The sequence below is a fragment of the Adiantum capillus-veneris genome, chromosome 29 (genome assembly GCF_014529385.1).
Source record: "Adiantum capillus-veneris isolate H3 chromosome 29, ASM1452938v2, whole genome shotgun sequence".
NCBI classification, from domain to species: Eukaryota; Viridiplantae; Streptophyta; class Polypodiopsida; order Polypodiales; family Pteridaceae; genus Adiantum; species Adiantum capillus-veneris.
In genome coordinates this window covers 80,280,567-80,301,064 of record NC_140959.1, presented here as the reverse complement: position 1 = coordinate 80,301,064, position 20,498 = coordinate 80,280,567, and the positions used below count along the sequence as shown (strand labels likewise).

The 20,498-nt window shown below is 43.3% G+C and overlaps 1 protein-coding gene across 1 annotated transcript; it reads left to right on the top strand.

Moving 5' to 3' along the window:
* Positions 1 to 16,212: 16,212 nt before the first annotated feature.
* Positions 16,213 to 20,200, top strand: LOC147419465 (putative homogentisate phytyltransferase 1, chloroplastic). Its single transcript, XM_086505462.1, has 12 exons — positions 16,213 to 16,454; positions 16,862 to 17,094; positions 17,381 to 17,464; positions 17,957 to 18,031; positions 18,126 to 18,209; positions 18,305 to 18,394; positions 18,465 to 18,566; positions 19,061 to 19,156; positions 19,284 to 19,355; positions 19,491 to 19,586; positions 19,665 to 19,769; positions 19,894 to 20,200. The coding sequence occupies exons 1-12, from the start codon at positions 16,346 to 16,348 to the stop codon at positions 19,933 to 19,935; spliced, it is 1,188 nt and encodes a 395-aa protein (XP_086361588.1). The 5' UTR covers positions 16,213 to 16,345; the 3' UTR covers positions 19,936 to 20,200.
* The last annotated feature ends 298 nt before the right edge of the window (positions 20,201 to 20,498 follow it).

The window sequence follows — 20,498 nt, the reverse complement described above, 5'->3', positions numbered from 1 at the left end:
TATCTATAGTGCAAAATTTGCAAGAATCTATGTTCTTGGGAAGCAAATCATAGAACTTTGCTCGGATACCCAGTTGTGGATTCCTTTGATTTGTTTGTTACCCAGAGCGTGGCCTTCTGCTCTGATACCACTGCTACAGTCGGAAGCCTGGCTACCCTGCAAAATACTTGAAATAGCACATAGCAAGACATAAACGAATAAATCTACGTACGTGTCGATTCGCACAAATCTATAATTGAGCACAACATAAACAGAGAGAGATAGAGAGCGGGAGAGGGCAAGAGAGCGTGTGCAAGCGCACCTCCTAGAGTGGAGTGCTACGCCAGCACGGTGAGAGAGAAGAGAGGAGAGGGGAGAAGAATACACAGACACTGGGTGCAATCTCCCCCCGTGCAAGAGTGACCATTTCCCTCTTGCACGTATTTGTTTTATAGATTTCTTGAATGGTCAAATTGGTTACAAACTGACCGGCCAGTCATACATGGCCAAAGCTCATAAAAGAGCACTTGAATAATAAAATGTACAGTATATATATATCCATTCGTATAGGCCTAGCTTGGTCTAGTATTTTCCACTTCTCAGCTGCAATAAATAATAAAATATCAATTCTATAACATAAGGTGTTTTTATATTCGCCATTGCAAGAAAAAGATCCATTTTAACTTTTTGCTTCAATTACTACATCACCATCTTAACCTGCATATAAATATCTCTCAATACGTCAGCCCCCACATTGCTCTAATGTAAAGGGAAGTGCCATCGTTGTTGATGCGGGTGAGAGAGAGCATGGAGAAGAATGCGTCCCCACAGTGGAATGGGCTCCTCTCTCTCTCTCTCTCTCTCTCTCTCTCTCTCTCAAACTCCATTATAAAGAGTATAGATAAGGGACTATTGAATAATAGAAAAAATCTATTGTGTACCCCAGTGCTCAAGAAAAACCTAGGTTTAGTATAATTCCACCTACAAATTTTCTCAACTATATCTAATGCACCTTGGAGGCCCTTGCCACGTGACATAAGGAAAGGGCTTGTGTGACTGGTTGGCTACGGCGCTCACCTGCCCTTTTGCCGAAACGTCCAACCACTTCTTAGTCTAGACGATTGAACTAATTTCAAACACTCCCCAAAGGCTGTGGGTTCAATTCGCATGAAACCTCAAAGCAGGTGAGCGCCGTAGCCAACCGACCACACAAGATGGAGTAGGCGGAAGGGTAAAGTCTCAAAAGTAATTGCCCTTTCGTCGAAACGTCCAACCACTTCTTGGTCTAGGCAGTTGAACTAATTTCAAACACTCCCCAAAGGAAAGGGCTTGGGGGGGGGGGGGGGGGGGGGGGGGACCAAGGCAAAGAAAGAAAGAGATGCTAAGAAAAGGGTCTCTCTCTCTCTCTCTCTCTCTCTCTCTCCATGCACAGGAAGGGGCACACACTTGCAAGATTTAATTTGAATGTTAGGAAACCCACCACGATTGGAGGAAAAAACTTAGATTTAGTATAATCCCATCTAAATTTTTTGAGATTTATCTCTAATTGTGAATGGATTTTATCAAGCAAGAGGAAGCGGCTTGTAGAGAGAAGAAGAAGATAGGTCCTGGATAGAAATATAATGTACTTTCAAAAATGTTTCCTGGTATGTTTTGGGTCACAGTGTGAATATGTTGTATTGGTTGGAGACCCCTGTGAAGAAGACGTGCCAAGGTTTACATGTATTCTTTTTGAGTTAATTTAAATCAAGCTATTAAGAGCATTAAAAAAAAACTACAAAGATTAGAGAACATAAATTATTGTTTAGATCATCTATAAAGTGCACAAAAGTTTAATGCAAAAACCTTTAATATAGTAAATTTGCCTCTAAAATGTTTGAAAAAAAAAAGGTTTAGTACAGCCAAATGCTTGAAAAATCCTCAATTTAGTGTAATCACACCTGCAAGTATAGAGAAATTGAGTGTAAAAGCCTTCAAATATAATCAAGTTGTCCCTAAAATTTATCATATGCAAGTTTTCTAAGTTTTTAAGAGAAAGCACTATGCCTCAACTCGATTAAGTGTAACCCCCCTCACAACATTTTGAGATTTGCGTCAAAAAATCTAATTTGCCTTTAAACGCTTGAGAAAACTTAGATTTAGTGCGATCCCACTTACAAATTTTGAGATTCACCTTTGAATTCCAAGTCAACTTGAAGGCGAGAGCACTGTCAAATCTCAAAGAAATCTAGTGTAACATGTTACCTTCAAAAATAGCCAAGAATTGTCGCAGTTCTCTCTCGTCATCTACCTTTGCCGTTTGTTGAGGTCTACTCCTACCTTGGGTTTGCACTTCTTCTGCCTTGGGTTTGTTGAATTGAACTTTCCAAATTACTTTAATTCTCATTTTTGTCTATTTTCAATTTCGTAGATGTCGATATCGATTTTTTATTTTTGATTCTCAATTGTCGCTTTGTCGATTGCTGATTGTAAAACGGATACTTATTCTCCCTCCCCTCTCTCTCTCTCTAGTGCCGGTGTGAGAGACCTCTCTCTCTCTCTCTCTCTCTCTCTCTCTCTCACTCACACACACACACACACACACACACACAAAGGATGTAGTGAATGGTGCTCCCTCTCTCACTCACTTACACATGCGTTCTCTCTCTCTCTCTCTCTCTCTCTCTCTCTCTCTCTCTCTCTCTCTCTCTCTCTCTCACACACACACACACACACACACACACACACACAATGCGTGCAAGACATCCATAACAGACTCCTATCGTTGAATTGTCAAGCTCAATGTACTTCATTAATGCAATGCAAATGTGAAAAGCCTTTGTGCAATGCACCAACACCTCGGAGAATGACGCATCGACTTTGTCTCTTATACTCATACAGACTGAGAGAATGGGTCTCTCTCTCTCTCTCTCTCTCTCTCTCTCTCTCTCTCTCTCTCTCTCTCTCTCACACACACACACACACACACACACACACAAATACATACATCTAGTTTTTGAACTTCAAACATCGAAGTCAAAGATCATTTATAACATAGAAGGTCCGTGCTAACCTTTGAAAGGAGGTTCATTGAGCAACACATGGAGAAATTTTTTTTATAGCCTTCAAAATGTAAAGGGAAACCACTCTTCAACTGATTTTCAAAATTAAAAGTAATTAGTAGTCAGCTTTGAAATTGAGGGCTGAAGTGAAATGGCCTCTCGAAAACTATAAGTACTAGAAAAGTGGCGCCGCCTCCGGCGGCGGCATGGCCTCTCTTTCTCTCACTTGCCCCCACCCCACCTTCCAAGATCCCAACCCACATCAAAGCATGTGAGAGAGGAACCATGCAAGGTGGTTGGCAAGGGAAACACTACAATGGCTTAGGTCAATATGTGGTGCTATAGGGGACAGAGGTATGGCGTCTGATCACGGTGAAAAGCCAGGAGGTGGTGATCTCTCTCTCTCTCTCTCTCTCTCTCTCTCTCTCTCTCTCTCTCTCTCTCTCTCTCTCTCTCTCTCTCTCTCTCTCTCTCTCTGCGTGCAGCTAGCGTAGCCCCATGCAAGCTTCTACAGCTTTCTCCTCCTCCTCCTGTGCAGCGCGAAGAACTTCTCCTACCCATAGTTTCTCTTGTCGCACCAACTTCTCCTTGAACAAAATAGAGTTGTGTTATATGTAACCCACAACCTGAGGTGTACGTGTGATCTCATTTAAATGAGAGCTTCCCATCCGTATAGTTGTGGATAGAAATAGGCCCAATTAGCGCATTCTAAGAGACGACATTCCCTTGGTATCACTCCATCTAATCCACGTGCATCCCAAGGTTGATGTTCAAGGCGATCAAGCTGTGTTGCTTGCGAAGAGTTGATGATCAAGCTTCCTTTTCAAGCTATGTCCATTGTGTATAGTTGACGATCAGCTTACTACAAAAAAAGTTGATGATCAGGCTCTTATGGCCCTCACGTATATCTGATGATCAAGCATGTATCTTATTGCCTTGGTACAATTCCTTCTTCTTAGCACTATCTTTAAGTGAGCCCTCATAGCGCTTCTTCTTCATCTCCTCCTCCTCCTATGATCTCATGGCCCATAGTCTTGCTAACAATTTTGTGCATCCTCTTGTAGGCTACTTGGCCATGAAGGATAACATGTTGTTTGGATGCTATGGTGGAGAAGGAAAATTTAATGAAGGCAATGGAGGAGGCAATGACATGGTGGGTGATCAGTTGTGAGAGGAAGAGACTCAATATGGGGCAAGAAAGATACCTTGGTTAGATTACCTCCAACCTTGGAAAAACGACCAACAATAGCACCCTCTTTGCCTTTGGGCTTTTCGGGTAAGGAATATTACATGTGCAACCAATGATTGCACATTTTTCCTAACCCAAGGAAATAAGGGCAAACTTGAAATGTTACCTGTTTTTTGGTCAAAATTTGAAGCTTTTGCCGGTATCTACACTAAACCTTGTGTAAATTTTTCGGTTTTCTTTTCAAGGCAAGCTCAAAATCTAACCGGGATTTTATGATTTTAGCCGGTTAAAATACATTGTACCCCTGTTTTTTTTTTAACACTGCTGCCAATACCAAAACTTCCCCCCTCATTGATGAAATCGATGGGCCTGAGAGGGGATCAGCTGACAAAAAGAAACCATCTTACATTTGACGGGCCTGACATGAGAGCTAACAAAGAGTAGTTGTGAGGACTACATTTGACAGTGTAGCAGGCTGCAACAGCTGAACAACCAAAAGGCAGATACCCACAACAATATCCAGACCGGGGCATTAACGCGCAATTATGAGCGAAGACTTCCCTCAACAACATTTTGTCTACTGTTATGAATGAAGCTTCATGAGATACTGCATTAAATTAAAATCTCTCTCTCTCTCTCTCTCTCTCTCTCGCGTGTGTCAGTGTTTGGGAGGTCAGCCATCGCTCGAGCTCTTCATTCTCAGTATGTGGCACTGCAGGTAAAGCCTCGAAGGCATCATTGCAAAGCACTTGCTTGCACGGAGGCCTACAGATGCTTCCACCTATCATCGACTTTGGCCCCGCTCCTCCTTAGCTCTACGCATATGTGCTTCCCCCATTGCTCAATCGCCTCTTACTCTTGTTGCTCTTGGCTACCACCGTTGCCACTACTTTCACTCTCAGCTTTAGCCTGAAGCAAATTCCATTCCTGCAATTGAAGAGAAAGGCCCGCCAAAAGAGAGCGCTAGCTGACACATGGTCCGTTTGCGGTGTGTGTGTGTGTGTGTGTGTGTGTGTGTGTGTGTGTGTGTGTGTGTGTGTGTGTGAGAGAGAGAGAGAGAGAGAGAGAGAGAGAGAGAGAGAGAGAGAGAGAGAACAAATGCAGACACCTGCACCATATCGGAAAATATACAGGAGCCATATAAGGATGAGGTGATGAGGAGCAAGCTAACGTTTCATGATGAGCACGTAGGAGCCTATTTGGACCGAGGGATGGAGTTGCATGGGTATGGCAGGGGAAGTTATAATCGGGAAAGACAACACCCATTACAACACAACTATGGCGGGGCAGTGCCGCTACATTGTTCAAAGTTTCAAAGATTGAAGTCAGCAAACCAAGCACAGCCATGGAGTTCGAGGGTACCCCTCTTACCTAACAGGGCTTAGTGGGTTGTGATTCCGTTGTTGTGTCTATAGATGACGCGCACTTGGAGCAGCTCTTGCCAGCACGGCGACGTCCTCTCTCTTCAATGCGCCTCCGAAATTTTGGAGTGGGCCAACTTCCAAGGAATAGTGTTGATTGTGAGCAGCACGGACACGGAGACTGGAGCTGGAGAGCCTAAGCGGCGCCATTGGGAATCTGCGATTCGTCTCTCTCTCTCTCTCTCTCTCCACCTGAGAGCAATGTGTGGGATTTGACACTCTTTATATCTCTCTCTCTCTCTCCTGCTTGTGCTACTTGGCTATCAATGTACACTGCCTGGGACCAGCCGGACATAGGATATGCTGACATGTGGCAGGGAGGGGGGGCCTGAATCCCTCCCCCTATTATATATGTATAGATTATAAATTTAGATAGAGTACTAAAGTCTTTTTTACTTTCCGTTGCCAATACTCCTTGAAGTCTTTTCATTTTCTACCATTTTAGTACTTACGCTTCACTTTTGCATTGTTCAAGAAAAATGTATTTTTTGATTCCAAACAGTGTCACATTATTGACTTTCTAAAAGAAGTCTTAGTGTTGAGTCGAGTTAGACATCCTTCCAATGTTTTGAGTGCCAACTCGATGGCGACTCATCTTAAATGTTGATAGAGTTTGTCAAATGGGTCCGTTTCATTTCATAGCCTTACAGGACTTTTTAAGACTTTGCCTTGTTTAATTTTTTTTCTTACTATCTTATATTATTTTCAACATGAACACACAATTTATACTTGTTCTTTTTTCTTAAAATGAGACTACATTGTTTTTATTTTGTGTACTTTTTTATTTTTAAAACTTTGAGCTTTTTTCACAAGAACAAACGATTGTGACTCTCTCTCTCTCTATATATATATATAATATTTTTATTTCTCTCATATCTTGATATACTTTTTAAAATGTCACCTTGTTTATTTATAGAAAGGTATCGTTTAACAAACTTCCAAAAAAAAACACTAATTGAATAGGGAAAATGGTATGCTCTAATCTTAAAAATTTGAACTCAAAGAGATTGTCGTAGTACCCACTTGATGCAATAATTTTACATATAGTGAATGCCCCAAGACTTACATAAAGGGCGAAAGACGCAATAAAAGCTTCAACTCCCTTTCCTTCTACCTATTCGACAAGTGCATAGTTTACCCTTTCGTTTTCCTTTTACATAAACATTAGTGGTACCTACTCACACCTAGTTTTATTCATATAGCCCGAGATTCCTCTCAATCCTTGGAACTTGAGCACATTGTGCCCCGACCCATACCCCTTCACATTAACCCTCTAAAAAAGGTAGAAATGACTCAAACATACGCCGACAATAGAGGAATTCCCCATCCAATCCACTGTAAACCACAAGGGCAACTGCTCTCATGTGTCGAATGTGTTGCACGTTAACTTTAAAAAAACCGCCCCCAATCCGGCTTCTGCATGTCCTAGGCTTTGCACGGAGCAATCTACGTCCCTTCTTCGCTGAGCCGCGTTGGCTCTGCAGGATGGTGCCCATCCCCTCTTACCTCTTGTGCAACCTTGCCTTGCCATGCCCGGTCTCTCATTGGCTGACTCGCTACCATGCGCTCTCTGTCCCATTTCCTTTTTCCTTCGCTTTCCTTCGCATTCGCCAGAGGATCTTCCCCTCTTCTCTCTATTAAACCAATAAAAATGATTGGGTACCCACTACTAGTAGAGAGCAAACAAATTTTATTTGTACGAATATTCTTTAGCATCTCAACAAGTAAAAAATACGATCCTTGGTGGGTACATCGACTCAGAAAGTTGCTTTGTTGTTGCTATGGCGACCTCCTATTGGTCTCCACCAGCTGTTGTTGTCGTTAACCTCTTCCAAAAGCTCTATTGCACACAGACGCCCTCGTGGAGGTTGTTGCAATGGCCACGCACCCTCTCAATCGGCTGCACACACCTAGCATGCAATGGCAACCTCTAGCAAGGGCGACGTCCCCTCTGCAGCCTGTTGCACGAACCCTGCGTGCAATGGTGACCTCCCTTTCCCCCATGGTGCTCTCGTCTCCCCTTCAAAAATTCAACACCCCACGTCTAGCTGCTAAGCTGCCACGATAACACCATGCAAACAAAACTCTATAAAGAAATGAACTTCTTCGCTACATCCTCTTTACCTTCTCTCTTAACCCCCTACTACCATTACAATAGTTCTATTCTCTTCCTTTTCAAGTTTATTTACCATTTTGTTTGTCCTGCCACCTGGCTCTTTGCCCACCACCTCGCTTCGTATTCCTTCTGTGCTAAGTTGAAGCCCCTTTTATTTGTGTTAATTGAGCTGGAATCCACTTGAGATTCCATCTAAAAACCCACTCCAAAAAAATCATGCCAACATGTTGGGGTTTATTAAAGGGGATCAAGGGGAGATTCTGCCATGCCTTTGAGGGAAAAGTTGAAATTCAACACTATCTCTTTTGTTTAGCTTAAGAGTTTTTTTGGTTATTTGTGAAAATCAATATTTTTTCTTTTGTTTAGCTTAAGAGTTTGTTTGGTTGTTTGTGAAAATCTCAAGGGGAATAGTGCAGGACTTCCCAACCTATTACTATCGTCGGGTGTTTGAGGGGGATCTGGCTGTGGGCAAGCTTTTGTGAAATCATATAAGAGAGCAGAGTGATGATCCACATGATCGCAGGTAAACAAGCATCAGAGGACTGGTCTAGAACAATACACATCATGATGACATCTTGTAATAAGTAAATCCTAGGAGTAGTTGTGATTTTTCTGTCAAGTAGAAAACTTGTAATCCTTTGACCCTCAAGGCTCGGTCTGAGCTTGAGGTTGGTGTATATTTCTGATGTTCTTAATACTATCCACTCACAATTGTGAGTTTTGCAACAAAAAATAAATCTCAAGGGGAATAGTTGGGTGGCGGGCAACTGGCACGATGGCACGTGGATGAGAGAGGGAGAGATTTGTTTTAGGGCATTGCGAGCGAGGAGAGCCATTGTGGACTGTGGTTTCGAGTTGGATTCTTGCTTGGAAATGAAAAAGGGACTTCTGAAAGAGGGGAGTGGCACATCGACGAGAGGCAACAGAAGAGCGGGGGAGATTATCTCTCTGCCTGATCTCGCAGGCAGTGGACAAACAATCGTGTTAATCGGGGAGAGGGGGGGGGTGTTAGACAAGGGGAACTAGAACCTAGGAGTCCACCTCCCAACCACCCACTATATAGCATGGCTCTTAGCTCTTTACCCTAGTTGGACTCCCTTTCCACACTGCCTAGCCCGGCCTTGCCGTTGTCCTGACATTACTCCCCCCTTAAAGAAGAGTTTTCGTCCTCGAAAACAAAAGTGGGAAACTTCTTCTTAAGAACACTAATGTTTTCCCGAGTGGCACCTTCCTCAGGTCGATCTTTCCACTTGATTAAGGCTTGTTGACGTACATGATGACGTGTACGTAACTCATGATAATCGAGAACACGTTCAGGTTCATGTGGTAAGGTAGGAGGTTCAATGAAATCAACCAAAATTTGTTGGTCAATGACATTGTCGTCCCCATGTAACCGCTTACGTAAACGGCTTACATGAAACACCGGATGAATACGAGATGTGTAGGTAGCAGTAATTTGTAGGCACGATCACCTACTCGCTTGAGTATTTTGAAAGGCCCACAATATCGGGGAGATAATTTAGGTGTTGGCCCAGTTTTCAGACTTTCTGAATGTTCCGACACACGTAAAAATACTTCCTCCCCTTCCTCGAAGGTAACTTGCCGTCATTTCTCATCAGCATACTTCTTATACCGATCCTGCGCTTTGTCGGACATTTTGACGAGCGAGTTTCAACATATCCATGTGGTCTTGGAGAAAAATCATTAACTTGTTGGAGATTTTCGATTGCCAACCCCACCGTAACAGGTGACATAGATTGAAACCCATACATGAGCATGAAAGGACTAAATCCAGTTGTGACATGCTTAGCACTATTGTAGGCAAACTCGAGAATAGGTAAGTATTCTTTCCAGTCTGACTGTTTTTTGCTGGCGTGTGCTCTTAGCATATCCTCTAGCACTTGGTTAACTCGTTCACTATGACCATCTGTTTCTGGATGATCAACTGTACTGAGGTTTAGTTGTGTACCCAATCGTTTAAACACAGCCCTCCAAAAGTGACTGTTAAACTTGGGATCACGATCATTGACAATGTTACTTGGCAAACCATAAGGTTGTCCACAAATAACTTGGCTAGTTCTGGTGTCTTAACTAATGATTTAGTTGGAATAAACTTACATAGTTTAGTCAACCGGTCTACTACCACCCATACCGAGTCATGACCTCATACAGTGGTTGGTAAACCCACAATGAAGTCCATAGAGATACTTTCCCATTTTCCATTGGGAATCTCCAAAGGATGTAAGAATCCTCCTGCTTTCAGGCACTCTGCTTTGTTAACTTGACATTTTTGGCAATGCAAGACATAAGCTTGAACAAAGCCATGTATACCTAGCTAGTAAAACTGTCGTCGAACGAGAGCATAAGTTTTTCTAATACCCGGGTGCCCTGCACTTGGACTATCATGACATTCATAAAGAATTTGGCACCGAATGTCTGTTCCGTCGGTACACAAACTCTCCCCTTATGGAGTAGGTACCCATTGTCGATGGTGAAATGCTTCCATCTCTGTAGTTCATCACTCGATAGAGGAGAACTAGGTGTGGAGGTTAACGTTACACTACCATCATTGGAGTGAGAAGGATCCCTCATTTGTACATGGCTCCACACTTTGGAATATGCTTCATCATGCTCATATTTGCCTTTGAGAGAATCCAAAAATTCACTACGAAGTTCCGTGAACAAGAGAGAATTGATCTCCAGCAATACGACTTAGAGCATCAGCCACCACATTGTATCGACCTTTACGATACCTGAGCTTGGCGTCATATTCCTGAAGAATCTCGGCCCAACTGGCTTTCTGACCCTTCAAATCCGTTTGTTGTGTAAACCATTTGATGCTTTCATGGTCAAACACAATCTTAAACTGAGCACCATATAGATAATGCCGCCATGTTTTTAAGGCAGACACTTAGATTCCTTGGCATATAATTTATTTGTTCGTAACAACTCGAACATCTGCATGAGATGTTGTAAGTGTTCTTCTTCAAAAGCACTGTAAACTAGAATGTCATCGAGGAAAACGATGACAAATTTGCCCAAGTACGGCTTTAAGACACTATCCATCAGTGTCATGAATGTTGCGGGCGCATTGGTTAACCCAAAGGGCATCACCAAGAACTCGTAGTGTCCAAACCTTGTTCGGAATGTAGTTTTGGGTATATTAGCAAGTCGAATACAAACTTGGTGATATCCTGACCACAAGTCTATTTTCGTAAAAATGCGAGCATGAGTGAGTTTGTCGAACAACTCATCCACTCGTGGCAATGGGTACTTGTTCTTAACTGTAACCACATTTAAGCCACAGTAGTCTACGCACATGCGCATACTACTGTCTTTTTTCTTCACTAATAGGATAGGAGAAGCCCATGGTGAAGAACTGGGTTGTATAAACCCTCTGCTAAGGTAGTTAGCAAGCTGACGTTCCACCTCAGCAGCTTTAGAGTAACTCATACGGTAGGGCGGTTTACTAACATGTTTACAGTCTGCAACCACATCGATGCTATGTTGCACCGATCGTGTCAGCAGCAATCTTGATGGCAAATCATTAGGAAAAACATCTTGAAATTCCTTTTATAATTTTTGTAACTCACTAGCAACGTTTGCTTGTTTGGAAGTAGCCATTGGTAGAAGAGATGAGAGAGAAGCATGCGGCGTTGAGGAATGTTCAATAGATTCAATGTCAGAGAGAAAATGAGACACTGAGTAACACAAGAAAACTTGATCTATTTCATTATCAGAAACGAGATGCATAAGCTCAGTCGTACATATCAATGGTGAAGAAGGTACATCCTTCTCTCCTAACAACAACACATGTGCGCCATGGGATTCGAACATCAAGCTGTTGTGCTCATAGCTACACTTCAGTGATGGTCCTAGGCTATGCAACCACTCTCTACCAAGGACCACGTCTGCCCTCTCCATGTTCATAACCTGAAAATCCAAGGATTGTGGAGTAACCTTGTACTTCCATCGGAACAGCTCGGACTTGAGTATCCCAGATTTCAGTATCATGTCCATTCATCATTGCTACCTTGTAGCGGTGGGTACTCGGAGTTTGAAGCAATTTGAGTTTTTTCACCAATCCGTAATTGATGAAATTGTGAGTAGCACCGTCATCTACCAAGATGCGCACCTTGTGCCCTTGCAGAGATCCGTGCATACGTACTAACTCATGTGGTTCGAAGGTTTGTTGCCACATGGAAGCTGTGAGTCAGCATTCATGCACCACCTCGGTGTGTGTTACTTCCACTATAGAGAATCGTGAGGAAGAATCAAGAGGCAGCAGTTGCACCGTGTGCACTGCTTTCTCCTTGCCATGTGCAACAGATTTTTCCTTGGGACAATCCTTTTTGCCATGACCGCTTCCTAAACATTGAAAACATAATTTCTCTTTCTTAGCTTTATCAAAGTCCTCAGGAGAGAGAGGATCTCTGGACATCTTGGGTTTTTTAGATGCTTGTGAATTGGCTACTATAAATTTCCTTTTATTGTGCCCATATTGTGTGCGTGTATTACCATGTGTATTAGCAGACACGTGAGTATTATGTGCTTTCTTTTCATCTGGATCATCGTGAATATGTGCTTTCACTATGGCTTCCTCAAGTATTTTAGGGTCTTGGGTCTTGACGTGCTTCTTAAGCTCTGGTGCCAGACCTCGTATAAATCCCTGTACTTGCTGAAAGTTATTTAAGCCTTCCAACTTGAGGATAACATCCTGATAGTGAGATATATATTCAAGTAATGATGTGTATTGGCGCATGGAACACTTGTCCCAAGCCATCCAATTCCGATCTGCCTCATTTGTAGGCAAAAATTATTTGCAAAACATAGCTTCAAAAGCTGCCCAACTTTGTGGTATAATATTTTTCTCCTTGAGAGACATCCACCATTTGTAGGCCTTGCCTTCCAGAGTTAGGCTCGTTTGCAGTGCTTTGACTGCGTCCAAAGTACGCCGTAATGCGTGAATTCCATCCCACTTGCTGAGAAAGATATTCACTGCATTCTTATTGCGGTCTCGGTCTTCTCCCTTAAAAGTCTGTGGTTTGGTGTTTTTCAACAACTCATCCACCTCTTTTGCAGTGAGAGTGTGCAAAGTATTAGCAGTTGGACCTTGTCCTTGATTAGAAGGGCCTTGCCCTTGTGTAACAACGTGCTCATGCATGTGCGTGTCACCAAGACCCTTGGACTGCTGTTGCATTAATTGAATCACTAATGTGGATAATTTAGTGACATTTTCATTTAAAGATTTAAAATTTCCTTCCATAATTGATATGCGTGTATGGAGTGCACGAAATTCTTGAATGTCGAGCAATTCATAAGTATCATCAGCTGCCGTAGCGTCGCGAGTACTCTCCTTGAGAGCATTCGACTGCGGGCCATCATGGGCAGGATTAAGCGTACTTTGCTCAAAATCAAAAGTCATATTGATATTTGAATCCATGTCGACACAGTGCGGTGCAAGGAATAGTTATAAAAATACATGAGAGTGAGAGCACTCGCAAAATTTAATTAGCCTTGTAATCCCGTCAAAGTCGATATTATCCAAGTGAAATCGATCCGAAATGTTTTCCATGTAGAGAATTCCTTAATCCCTTGTAGCCGAATCGATTATGCGTTCAACCGTAATCGATTTTGAAAAATACTGTCACTTTGAACTCCCCTTGAGATGCTTTTATTAAATTTCTGAGTTTCTGCTGATAATACGCAGAAAATGTGTGTGTTGAAGTACTTGCTGGCCATGTCGATATGCCGAGCCTCGCCGAAGCCTCACAAGAGGCAGGGGGTACCCCATTGTGGGTACCATCCCTTGTGTGTTGAAAAAAAAACTTTGGCCACTAACCCCCAAGGGGTTGGGCGCCCGTCGGGTGTGTATTTGGAGTTGCTCACCTGCTATGGCCGCCTGCAGACAGCGCGAGGGGCTGAGCAAAGCTCCCCCAACCTTGTATGGTGCTCGTCTCCGCTTGCTACAGGCACGAGAAAAGGTCCCCATGCTGGCGCGATGCCGTAGAGCCCGCAAGAGAGTATTTTGGTGCAGGTTGTCGACGACAGGCGGCTTCTCCTTGCAAGGGCTGTTGCCCACGCCTTCGGGCTCGTCGTCCTTCTCATAGGGGATGAGCTCCATGCCCCCTTGACCCCAACATGCAAAAAAACATGCAAAATTGTGTGGCTCCCCTCCTCCACGGTTGTGTCTTTCCCAAAAAAGGAACCTTGCTCTGATACCAATGTTAGACAAGGGGAACTAGAACCTAGGAGTCCACCTCCCAACCACCCATTGTATAGCATGGCTCCTAGCCCTTTGCCCTAGTTGGACTCCCTTTCCACACCACCTAGCCCGGCCTTGCCCTTGTCTAGTCCGGCCTTGCCGTTGTCCTGACGGGGGGGGGGGAGGTGACAACCATCAATTACGTTGATTTGGGGCAGGTTGAGTTACGCACCCATTTGGAGTTGTAGGTAGAGAGAAAGGGAAAGGGGCACTAAAATGAGGGAAAGGGGGTGCCCATTGCTGAGAGAACAAAGAGTTGCAGTTGCAACATGCAAAGATGCAAGGGGCATGTGTGCCTGTGTGCAAACGGGGAGCTTACGATTTTTGGATAAGTGTTGGACTTGACATCTAATCAATGGGTTCTAGAGAATGGGGCTATTGTTAGAAAAAAACAGGGGTTGAGTGTATTTTAACCGACTGAAATTGTAAAACCTCAATTAGATTTTGAGCTTGCCTTTTTTTTTTTAGTACTCACAATTTTGAGCTTGCCTCGAAGAAAACCTGGAAATTTAGGGAAGTTTTAGTGTCATTTTTACTCGCAAAAGCATCGAATTTTGACCTAATAACTAGGAGAATTTCAAGTTTGCCCTTATTTTCTTTGATAAGGGAAAATGTATTTTTTGAACCTTGAGGAGAAACCTACCTAAAAAAGGGCATGACGCCTCGACAACACAGACAAAGGCATGTGGCCTATGCGAAGGCGAACGTGCAGAGAGATTTTTTTGGGTCTTCACATTGCTATTGATTAGATGGTTGCATTGCTTGTAGTTGGTAGAGCCCAAAATACGGAGGACCGTAGGCAGAAAGAACTACTCTTAAGAGGCTGATACTCGACAGGTTCAAGCTACCTGTGTGCTAACGAATTGAGGGAAGAACCGATGTCCCCTGAACAAGTCAAGAGGAGGAGAAGGGGGGGGGGGGGGGGATCGACTTGCAACTATCTGAGCGTGAACGTGCAAAAGTGTAGAGAGGTGTGCAGAGAGGGTGCATCTAAGCACGAGGGGAGGGATGGGGAGCTTGTGCAGATGACAACGATGGTCTTCAACTTTACTTTGGAATGGAAGATTCTTTGGCATCTTCACGCTAATTAATGGATTATGTGATTTCGATCGAGTATGTTAGTCATGTGACCCTTTCAAGCAATGGTATTTTTGTTTGGACTAGAGAATTTTAGCGTAGCCTCTTTGTGCAGAGTCAATGATACTTGTAATTGTGTTAATCCTCATTTACATATGCACTCGAGAGCAAGTTTTTGGTGCTGAGCATGCTAACTTCAAAGAACTGGGGTTGAGTTTGTGAATGGTTACTAATTGGTTGTGAATCGTTTTGGTTCTCATGAGAGATTTTAAGAAAAAATTGTGAGCTTGTTCTATCAAATGAAGTCTCAAGAATGTGAACTCACAAGCTATATAAAGTTGACTTGGCTTTCGCCTGAGCTTGCAAGAAGGACCACTCACGTGAACATAATATTTGCAAGTTATGGGCTGCGAACAAGTTCGCAACTCACTTCGAATGATGTGAATAGCCTCTAATAAGGACATGAACACAATATTTGCAAGTTATGGGTTGCGAACAAGTTCGCGATGCACTCCGAATGATGTGAACAGCCTCTAATAAGGACGTGATGGGCAATAGTTAAAACTACGTCGTTGCAAAACGGTGCCCACTTCCTAAAGGAAGGCTTCTGACCAAATTAGGGCTAGCGAGAGGGGAGTCAAAGGGGTGGCAATAAGCATGACAAAATATTGAATGTGGCCAATGGAGGGCATTAAAAACAGGTCAAATTTCTCGATCGCGAGAAGACCTTGCGGGCCCGGACGTACACGCGCAATGTGAATCCGCAACAGCTCAAATGCTGATGTGGATTCTTTTTTGCTGACTCGACGTGGCAGTGTGGCATGTCTTTTAAAGAAGGCTCCACTACTAGCAGTAAAACACTCACTTCACCCCTCATTCAATACCAGCATACTCAACAGAGGGCAGGCGCGGCCTGCAGGCTACTCCATGGTCTCCATGTATGCGAAGGTTTACGCCGAGTAGAGTGGATTGTGCCTCTGAACAGAGAGAGAGAGAGAGAGAGAGAGAGAGAGAGAGAGTTCGCTCTCGCGAGAGCCCATCTCGTTTACCAACTGCTTCACCAGACGTCCAGAGCTTCTGGGCGCCCACGTACGAGAGAGAGAGAGAGAGAGAGAGAGAGAGAGAGTCGGAGAGAGTGCTCACTTTTCTGCTCTGCCCAGTGCCACCGCCCTTCTGACATGCATACTCGTCCCGTTTGAATCCTGTCCAGCTTCTTCGTGCCTGTACTCGGAGATCCTTGGAATTCTCTTCGTCTATATGGAGACACTTCAACCTGCCCGCCTGTTGGCATCCAGGAGACAGATTTCCACCTGCCCGCCTCTCTTCGTGCCATGTCGTCTCATTCGACTCTCTGCACAGTTTCCAGGTATGCGTACCCCTCATTTCCTTAACCTGTATCTGTGTTTACTCATGTTGCACTTCCTCGTTTTGCCAGCCATTATAAGATACTCTTAAGTACCATCTTTCATATTCATCCATCTGTTGTTGCATGGTACCACATTTTTCTTTGGAAGGAGCTTGGTCATTGGTGCTGTTTCTCCGGCCAGAATGATATCTACAGGAAGCTATGGAGCCTACGATTCAGTGCCAAACAACTCCATGCTCTCATTCCTGACATTGCTAACATGCTGGTGTTCACATGCCTGTGTTTTTCCATGTGATATATGTTGTCCTTGAGATTGACGGAATCACATGCAAGGCATTCAACATAAACTATGGATCATACCCTAATGTACTGCGGGCATCAGCTATTTTCTTAATGCCATTGTGTAGGTTCTAGGTATAGAGAAGTCTGCAAGGACTTATTTGTCGAAAACTCGCAAAGTCAGGGGAAGTGCCATGTGGGTGGATTTCTTCCTTTCAGGGCTACCGCACGACCACTTGACAACAGCCATGATTCATTCAGCGAGGCTGTTCCAGCAGCAGTCAGTGATACATCTACGGATGTACTTGGATGGTTTGATGCGTTTCATCGGTTCACAAGGCCACATACCATTGTTGGCACGGTAAGCCCAAATCAGCTCTGCAAATAATTTTTGGTGGTTGCAAATGGCTGGGCATCTTTGTTACAGCTTGGTTGTTGATGCGACTGCACTAGTGTTGTGCTTTAGGAGTACTACAGCTTTTGGGTGCCTATATTGCAGCAATTTGAGTGCTTTTGACCCTGTTACTCCTGTGTCTGGGGGGTTTTTTGTCTAGCACTTGTTCGAGTATTTTAAGTGATGTCCTTGCCTTGTGTACCGCTAATGTAGACATATTTTATCATTGATTGCATCTAGCTTTCTATTGCAGGCTATAGGTATCATTTCCATCTCGCTTCTCGCTGTCCAAAGTTTCCAGGACTTTTCTGTCCGATTTGCAGCTGGTTTAGCGCAGGTAAGGCTTTCTTGACTGTTTGGTTAGGGTATGTGTTGTCATGCATAGAAGTGGGCAGTTTTCAGCGGACTTGAAGGAATTAGAGTTCGTGAGCTATGTAGCATGGCTGCTTTGCAGTTATCAGTGTGTGTTTTAGCCATTATGGAAGCATGGAAGTGTTAAGAGGTGAGAACCATGTGTCCATTCCTATAGAAGAAGCTCTCGTAATTTCATTTTCAATGATTAGTAGAATGCATAATCAAGAGTTTCATTAGTGTGAATTCACAGAGTGTCTCTCTTTCTCTCTTTGATTAAACACACATACACACACCATGAATGCTATTCTCTCTAATCCATCCTACCCTCACCCTTAGAGTTGCCATGGCCTAGAATTTTGTCTAGTCAAATGGTTTGGGTAGTCGAGTTGAAGTGGGTGCTGATTAATGTCAAAATCGCAGGGTGTGCAATATTGGTTGGCATCTGACCAAGCTTTCTTTTTTGCTCCTGCTCCAGGCACTGATACCAGCCTTGTTCATGAATGTGTACATTGTAGGTTTAAATCAGATTTTTGATATCGATATTGACAAGGTTTGTCTTTAGTGCCAACTTCATGCTGCAAATGGAACTTCAACAATAATCTGGTTACACATTAAAAGTTACACCTAATGCAGATTTCCTGCAGGTCAACAAGCCATATCTGCCCTTAGCATCTGGTGAATTTTCTTTAAATACAGGGATAGCCATAGTAACCACCTTTGCCATTCTGGTATGTCACAATAGCATCGCCAGATTGCTATGTTTACTTGCTACCTTTTTTTCTTGCAGCATTTGTAAGACTATTGTCTTGTTTACTTTGGACAGAGCCTTGGCATGGGCTTGTACATAGGGTCAAGACCTTTATTGTGGGCACTCTTAGTTAGTTTTGTTCTCGGAACAGCCTACTCTATAGAGGTATTTCTTCTACTTGGACCTGCTAACTCTATCGAGCTGTTTGGAGTGCCTAACGCCTGTCTTTGTGCAGCTGCCTTTGTTGCGGTGGAAACGCTCTGCATTTGCTGCTGCTACCTGCATTCTTGCTGTAAGGGCGATCATAGTGCAGCTTGCCTTCTACATGCACATGCAGGTTCAACTTCTCTGTTGGAAACAGCAATGACTATTTTTTGTCTCAAGGAAGTGGAAATGGATGGGTTTTCTATGAGTGCTTGCTAACCTTCTTCCTATTCTCACAAGGTTAGGTGCAATAGCCCCAAAAGCCCAGTGGCGTGCAATTGACCCTGTGCATGTGTTTGAGATTTTGTGTTGATACTGAGTTATTGGTTTTATGTGCCTGCATTCCACCTTTTCGAAGAAATATTGAGGAATAGTTGAATTGTGAGGAGTGGGGTATTGGCATCCGAACCACCTCCCAACCAACCCCTTATATATAGCCTTATGATAAATGGCCCCCTTACCAATGTCATGTGAGCGCGTTGCCCTTTGCCCAGGCCTTTCCCAGAACCCTTGTCCTAGCACAGGAACGTTTCTTGCTGGAGATGAAAGACTTGCATTTTGATCTCTATGTGATTGATTGATATGTCAGTGCAATTTTGTCCCCTCATTCTTTTGTTCTTTTTTCAGTCGTTTGTCTTTGGAAGAGCTGTTGTCATGTCAAAACCGCTCCTATTTGCAACGGGTTTCATGTGCTTCTTTTCGGTGGTCATTGCACTGTTCAAGGTATTACTTACAATTTTGTCATATGATGAAGCTACTCTGTGAGGGAGTCCGAGTCGAACACTCCCTTGCTAATAATCTGTGTTGACTCAAGACACCCCCTTGCTAATCTGTGTCTATATTCTGCTAGGATATCCCTGATTTGGAAGGTGATCGATTTTTCGGTATCCAGTCCTACACAGTACGTCTAGGGCAGGAACGGGTGAGTTGCGCTAAGTTCTTAAGTCATTACAAGACTAGCTATCCCCTAGAACGCATGGACATGCTAGATTACTTGTGACATGGATGTGATAGCTCATTGGATGATCGTTTTGAGAGGAGTTTTGTTCTACTATAGGTCTTCTGGCTATGTATCCAGTTGCTTCTAGCTGCCTATGGTGTTGCAACGGTGGTTGGTGCTTCCTCTGGATTCATATGGGCACGTGTTGCCATGGTAAGTCACTCAAGTCGTATTATGCGGTTGTACATTTCACTTGTGGTGAACTGATACGCAATAAGCTGTTCTTTTCAGGTGCTTGGCCATTCTATTTTGGCAGGTATTCTATGGTATCATGCCAGCCTGATTGACTTAAAGAGCAAAGCAGCCTTTACAGGATTCTACATGTTTGTCTGGAAGGTGAGACTGCTATTTGAGCATATCTATATCTATATATATATATATATATATATATATTTATATATGCATGACTTAATTTGGCCTTGACTTCCACCTCTTTAACAATTTTTGGTACTTGCTGCAGCTGTTCTATGCAGAATATTTGCTGATTCCATTCATGAGATGAGGGACTCCAGGAGATTTGTTAATATATTTTTTGAGGGTTAATCAGGCACCACTGAAGGAGAGCCATGTATTGTAGTTTGCATCTCTTCACTGCTGGCCATCTTGTACTGTTTCTTCACAATAATCATGGAAAGTCTAATTGTAAGTTTATATGGAGTCCGATTTGTATTCTTCCCCTGATACCATGGGTTGCCACTTCTCAATTTTCCATCTTAAAGGTGGAAGCACATGATTCAAATGTTATTCGTCTTTGAGCTTGGACATGATTTAAGGCTCAGCTCACATGAAAGCCGGTGAAAAGATTTTTGATGAGTGATATGTATCATCATCGGAGGTGAACAAGTCAAGGCTGTTGTCAGTTTTAAGTTGGACTTTGCTAACATTTTTAGGGAGTATGTAGGGCTGCACAATCTTGACATGGAATTTTCATTGTTGGATAGTGGTGTCTATTTGATACCGGCATATTTCTCTTCCTCTAGAAGGATCATTATGATGTGCTTATCACCTCACTTCTGGACATGGGGGGATCAATGAACGTCTCTCTCTCTCTCTCTCTCTCTCTCT